General features: G+C 39.1%; 2 protein-coding genes across 8 annotated transcripts in view; one reads left to right on the top strand and one right to left on the bottom strand.

Annotated features, from left to right (window-relative positions):
- LOC122059593 (protein DOUBLE-STRAND BREAK FORMATION) overlaps window positions 1-7,079 on the top strand; it is a 131,802-nt gene that overhangs the window by 72,525 nt on the left and 52,198 nt on the right. The gene's annotated exons all lie outside the window — the stretch shown is intronic.
- LOC122059590 (WPP domain-interacting protein 1-like) overlaps window positions 1-7,079 on the bottom strand; it is a 10,896-nt gene that overhangs the window by 920 nt on the left and 2,897 nt on the right. For 2 of the 4 annotated variants that reach the window (XM_042622464.1, XM_042622466.1), the window contains one exon: window positions 6,794-7,069. The exons of 1 other annotated variant lie outside the window; for it this stretch is intronic. In XM_042622464.1, the coding sequence (XP_042478398.1) occupies window positions 6,794-7,069 (276 nt within the window). Of the gene's footprint in view, window positions 1-6,793 lie in introns of all 4 variants that reach the window. One more of the 4 variants, XM_042622467.1, reaches the window with a different exon arrangement.

The following is a 7,079-nucleotide window of genomic DNA, read 5'->3' as shown; positions in this document are numbered from 1 at the left end:
TTTGGGTGGGGGTGGGTGTGGTGTGGTGGGGGTGGGGCAGATAGAAACATGATGGAAAGACAACGTTGATACAGGTCACATGTTTCCATTAAAAAAAAAAAAAACTGATAACCAGAACAAAAGACCATAACTTCAAGAAGGAAAGAAAATCAACATTCAACCACCATGAGATAGGGTGGATCCTCTCTGATGTCTCACAGTGATTAACACCACAGCCAATCATGAGATGAGAGGAAGAAGCATCACAAAGGTGTTTCAGTAACCCCCCTACCATCCAATAGCATTTACTAGTACATGCCAATCCTTCCAGTGATTTCCCTTCATACTTGAACAAAGAATCTATACTCAATGCAAGCATGGTCATTGTCAGATGGTTTCACAAAAGGTTAATATCGTCAAAAAGCTGCAACAAGAAAACAGGGTGGTTGAGACAGCCAGTCAACTACTTGTTCTGAAGAGAACCAGAAATTACATGAGTTAAAACTTAGACTGTAGCACATGAGAAATGAGTAAGCTCATAAGTCAAGGAGAATCCAATTAGAAGACTTCCAAAGAAGAAGAAACGCCAGAAAATTGTTCAACAAATATATGACCAAGAAAAAGCACCTTGATGTTGCTGGTTTTCGGGAAACTAGATCCAATGGCTCTTTCTGATTGGGCCATGACATGGATGAATACTCTGATTGTCTGTATCCCAAGAAGAAGGCATATCTATTATATATAAGGAAGTGGAAGGTCCAGTATTTTTTATTCAGCTAGCCACATATAGATAATGCCAAAATGGATGAAGGTTAAGATGAAAGAACACTAGTATCAAAAAGAGGGCAAAAGAGGAACAAGAAGCCTGCCAGATATTATTCACAAACCTCAGACACATCACACACTAAGGTCCTCTTTTTTTTCTGCATGTGCGTGTGTTTTGGGGTGGGGGGCGGGGGTGGGTGGGGGTTGCAAAATTCCCCTCTAAAGTAAGGTTCTAAGCTGGTAGAGGAACATACAAAAGGATTTCTAACAGCTATAAAAAATAGGGCAAGAGAACGCTACCCTGCTGATACAGGTACACTCCAGTGTGTGGGCCAATGGTACAGCGTGTGGGAGCATATTTAGCAAGCGGGTGCATTCTTTCTCCCAAAAAAATAATAATAAAAAATAAAAAGTTTGAATACGTTATTTGACATAGATGGCAGCTTGCTACTTGGAGTTGCATGACGTATATCGGCAAGCAAATGAAATTTAACACAGGAATAAGTTCTGGTCAACTAGACATCCTGCTTTCAAGCAAGGGGACCTTCCAACAATCAACTCCCAAAGAATCCTTCATGATTCCAATAACTCCAGTCCTCAATCAATTAAATAACAGAGGTTGCAGAAAGTAGGTTTCTAATGTGCGTGCCTGTGAAATTAACTAGGCAAGGCTCCTAGAGGAGATGATCCAAAACACTGAAGTACCAACCAGTCATGTCAAAAGTGCAATCTCTGCTATTATCCAAATAAAATACTATACTTTTGCATAGGTTGAGGTATGAATATTAAAAAATAGAGATGGATATGCCAAAGAACAAAAGGAGAGGAAAAAGGAACATGTCTTTTCTCCTATATTTCTATATTCGCTCCACTTTCAGGAAGTGCAAATGCATGGAGCTAAATTTTGGATGGCAAAGAAACAAGACATAAACAAAATGTCACTAAGGTAAGAATGTTGACATGGATGGTGGAAAAGCTAGAAAAGATAAAATAAGTAAGGATAAATTTTGCATTGATTTGAAGTGACCTTGATAGAGGATAAGTTGAAGAAAAGGTGTTTGCTATGGCATCTGCAAAAGAGGCCATTGAGTGCTACGAAGGAGAAGAGATATGAATATATGATGCAGATTAGAGTTAGAAGACCTAGGGATATACCAAAATAATTTGGGAAAAAGTGTGAGAGAAAATATTTAAGTGTCTTTGGGTCGACAACATATATGGCCCCAACACACAAACATGGTAAAAGTACAGCTCATGCTTTCTAAAATTGCAAAATAAATGGACCAAAGCATTCAATTACAGTCCAAAACGGAAATTCCACATGAAATCATTAAAAAAAAAAAAAAAAAAGAAGAGAAAACCATGTATGCAACATACGTCTAGCTCCAAAAATATCAATAATCCCATTGGAAATTCCAAAACCAGTAAGGATAACCAAAATAATTTTTTTGTTGTGGCAGGATGCTTCTGCACCACCAAGTGAGAAGCATAAAACAGGAAATGAGCTAATATGACCCACCAATCATGCATGTGGGATTTCACACATCCAAGTACATAAATGAAGGGGAAAATCTACGACTGTCTATCAAAAGGCGACCATGCAAACTTGACATATCCAGTGTGCCTGCCCATGACATATATCTCACAATATAATGGAATATTCTCTCAATTCCAACCATATAATTTTTCAAGATTTATTTATATAAGTTCACAAAAGTGTGCCTTGCGGCAGGGTCAAGTACAGAAAGAAATCCATCCCAGCTCGATTGCAAGAGCCCTAGATCATGTAAAAGCTAATGCAAGAGATAAAAGAATGGAAACTGAAACATCATAAAAAAGAGAGAATCATATTCCATGTACATTAAGATTTCACAGCACGTCCTCCAGTGTCATCCTCCCCTTTGCTTACTAGTGCGTGGGATGCTTTGCTGTCTATTTTGAGAAGACCCCAGGGATCAGGTGATAGGGTTATTGGTCTCCATCCTCCTCTAGAGCCTTCAGTTCTAAAGCGGCTTGGGATTTCATTAGGCATCGTGGCCCTTGTCTCCTTGATGTAAGCTTGTATAGTTTAAACAACACATTCCTTGCCATTGTTTCACGGCCTGGAGAACCCTTTCCAACTGCCTGCCAACGCAGTCTTCTCTTATTCATTGTCAGATTGTTGTATCTCTATTATCCTGCCTCTGCTGGAATGCGACCGAAGATGTTGATCACTTATTTTTTTATTGTGCGCTGCCCTCATCGATTTGGAAAGGGGTCCTTGCAAAACGTTGGCCGAGAAGACAAAGGATTCTCCCTTTCCATTGGCTATCTGTGATATTGTAGGAAAGATTGCCTTCAATGCCACTGTCAACCATATTGGGATGGAGAGAAATCTAAGGTAACAGACTCCCAATTCTCGATCTCTTCGTTAGATTTGGGATTCCATTTCCTTTGACATTAAAGCCAAGCTTTCTCCATCTTTTCTTGATGTTCTTTCAGGCTGCAACGTTTTGCTTAGATATTAATATATTATTATGTTAGTGAATTCATGTTTGACTATCGTCAACTGTAACTCAAACAAACAGTAAGTCCTAGCGGCTGGGTTGTTGAATCTAAAAGGTTGTATATTTAAAAATGAAGAAAAAAAGCTACCATGTATAGGACCAACTGGGGCATTTTGTGTTCTGGTATTGGATTTTCTTAAAATATTTTTGTTTACAACACTTCACATCAAGAAGTTCTAAAGCTCGGGTTTCAACCTGGGTTAAAACTGAGATTTCAGTCAAAACCATTGAAATTTCGGGGAAAGCAGGAACTTTTTCCTGGCTTGGTGGAAACTATGTTTCGACCACCAAACAGTTTTTTTTTTTTTTTGGTACAACCCATTTTTGACATATCTAACATAATCCATGATTTAGTTCCAGTAGAAAAGCCCAAAAAGTTACTTGTGGTATTGACCCAAGTTTGCTAGTGTACAAGTACACTGTACACTAACCTAAGTCTACATATAACTTACATATAAATAAATGATTAATACAGGCAAAACATACTTTGGATTTGTAAAACAAATAATAATGTTAGATGTATACAACTCTCACCATTCAATTCCAGGTGGAGTTTCTAGGCAGTTCTAATCCACAAGTTGCATACCAATGCAAATGTCGTAGCCACTCCTCTGAATGCAACACATGAGTCCCATGACATGTTTTGGGCTCAATTGTTTTGAAAGTCCATCACTTCTCATCTATAAATCTCATCATCAACATTTTCCAAATATCTCAGCCTAAGGAATGGCTCACTCAAACTGAAAGGATGTAGAGGTGGCACACATGGTTGGGCTGGAAACCCGAAGATGCTACCGACAAAGATGAACCACCACCATGTTCTAATTAAGAAGAAGATCCACCATGCCCACCACTATATCCAAATGAACCAGTGCTCTGGAAGGATGTTCCACCTACATATACACCATACAGTGGATACACAAAATGCGATGCTGATCCAACACTCTCAAGGCACTATCACCATGATGTACTGAATTAGGGCTCGAGTCTATGAATTTTGGTGCATGCCAATCCCCAAATCCAATACTCTTTCCCAAACTAATGGCTTTCATTGTGCCAGATAAGCTTGATATATCCATTCCCATGTCTCAGTTGCCTCCTCATCAGGTCAGAACTGCTAATGTGATCTTCTAGTGTAGCTTTTCTGTGGATGTGAACCGTGATCCTCATCTTGCATGGCATCTCCCCATGATCCTCATCTCTCCCAAAATAGAGTTTTTTTTCTTCCTAGCTGTGTCTCCCAGTTGAAATTCATGAAATAAGGGAAAGGAAAGTCGAAACCCACGAAACAAGGTATTGTAAAGGGGCTGGTTCAACCATTTTGGTGAAACCAATCAGAATTTGTGAAATTTTGACGAAACGAGTCGAGACCATGTACAATTATATTGTAGTACCCGGTTTCGTTTCGAAGTGGGTCGAAACTTGTGAAACATGCGAAATTTGCAAGATTTTGAACCATGCTTCAGATCCAACTACATGGAACCAAAATAAAATAAACTAAGAGAAGCATGTGCTCATTTCCACATATAGAGCACTAAGCCACTAATTAAATGTCTCCACTTTCCAAAGATTTTTTTCTTTCTCAGCCCCATTGGTTGCAACGTAGAAGAGCCACAGAAAAGGCTCTCCACATTAAACTTCAAATGGTAAATTGCAAATAAGATCCCTAATATTGGCCAAAAATAACACCCACCATCAAAGGCAGTTCCAAAATAGCACCCAAAGGTCACCATAATGATATGGTGTTTGAAACATGTCAGGACTTAGGAGCAGCCACCTTATACATGGGAATACAATTGGGAAGTCGCCCTGTTCCTATTCAGATCCTTAAAATAAAAACAGTTAGGAATGCCTTTTAGCCCTTTTTTGCAGATTCGCAAACTCTGAATCTCCTTTCCTCAAGTACCTTCAGGATGAGACCAGTGCCAAAGCTGTCCCATCAAGGCAGTTGATTCTTTTCTGTGATTCACTCATGATGTGTCTGTATTAGAGAGAGAGAGAGAGAGAGAGAGAGAGAGAGAGAGAGAGAGGGAAATGGGGCATAGCCCATGTTGATCTCAAGAACTAGAACGAATTCAGGAGTGTCAGAGACTGAGAAATGGAACAGTCCACAGGAAACCCCCAAGGGAATAGCCCTAAAGTCCTGATCTACATACCTTGGTAAACTCTCTTCTAAGATAAAAGTAAATTAAATCATTAACACCTCCGCCCAAAAAAAAAATTATGTAAAACAACTAAGAACAAGAGAATCTCGGCTAGAATATTTAACTCGTATATTGGCCAGATAATTGTTTTATCTTCAGGTCCAAGTAGAGAATGCCAACTTCTGGGCTTGTTTATGTTGATCCTACACCTCAAAGTAGCTGATATTTGTTGAGCCATTCAATTAATACTGCGTCACAAGAACAATGCCAAGATCAGGCAATGATCTTAGGCATTATCTGAAATGTCAAGAGCCACAGAACCAAAGATCTTCATCTAAATCTCATTTTCCATGGTTGCCACAGAACAACACAACTGATTTTGACCAGAATTAATGGTGTTTCTTCATTCTCTGCCAAGAAGACCCAGGATCGTAATCAGTTTTCCTGAAACTATGCTGATTGAAAGAGACAAAAAGTAGGCATTTACAAGGTCATTGATCAGAACTGTCTTTACAGTGGCCCAATACTGCCTGCTCTGGTCTTTCAGACGTTATGTTTTCAAGGTCCACCAAGCTAGCTATATTTTTAAGGTCCTCTCAGCTGCAAGAGGAGCTTGTGACCTTCTGGCAAACCAACCCCTGAAACTTTGCAGGAAACTTTTCCTCCTTGTTCTATGCAAGCAATCCAAAATGCCCCAAACAAACAAGGATCAAAATCCATGACAAAATAGTTAAACCCCCCCCCCCAAACCCCCACCCCCACCCCCACCCCTTTCTGCTTCATATCGAAACAGATGGGACCTTTGTAAATTCTTTCACCTCATTTAAAATCTAACAAAATACTAAAAAGATCTTACCTTATAGAGTATATATGTTAGTAAGAAAACCACACATAAAAATATAAGACAAATTAAATAAATACCACTAAGAAACAACATAATCTGAGAAACATTACAGAAAAATTAAGAAAGGAAAATGATCAAGGAGATGTGAGTGTAAAAATGGAAAGCTATAAAAGTGGGCAAAAACCAAGAAACACTTTTGCTAATGAATCACCACTTGGAGTCTTGACCTTCTTCCGTCTGCAAATATTTCACTTTCCCATTCTAAGTTTTAGTGGTAGATGCATCAGTACATCCGACACTGGAGAAAATTTTACCTTAAAACATAGATAAAACTTAAAGCAAAACACTGACAAACAAAAGCGCATACTGACTCATTCACAGTAAAATGCATAATGATATGAAAGCACGGATGGCATGGCAGCAAAGCATTAAGAAATAGAAAAACAACGAATAACTTCAGATTTCAGAAACGGGGAAATGGAGTAAAAATAGCAGACAAAGAGAGGAAGATCTACCTCTTTCAAGTGATTCCTGCACTGACTGCAGCGGAAGAATTAAATCAATCAAAGGATCCCGATCTGTTGTGGACTGATGGTTATCAGTTTCTTCTTCCCTCACTTCCGAAGGCATATCAGCAGCTACATCATCCTGTGAAACATCTTCGATTACCACCCCATTTTCTTTCCCATAATCCATCCCAACTTCATCATTAGACCGCATCTCACTTACATGGGCTCCATCGCTGTTCTCTCCGTCATAATTACATGACTTCTCACTCTGTCTACCATTACCAATCCCAGA

Source organism: Macadamia integrifolia, chromosome 13, assembly GCF_013358625.1.
Source record: "Macadamia integrifolia cultivar HAES 741 chromosome 13, SCU_Mint_v3, whole genome shotgun sequence".
NCBI classification, from domain to species: domain Eukaryota; kingdom Viridiplantae; phylum Streptophyta; class Magnoliopsida; order Proteales; family Proteaceae; genus Macadamia; species Macadamia integrifolia.
The sequence above is the reverse complement of the archived record's forward strand: the minus strand, read 5'-3'. Positions and strand labels throughout refer to the sequence as shown.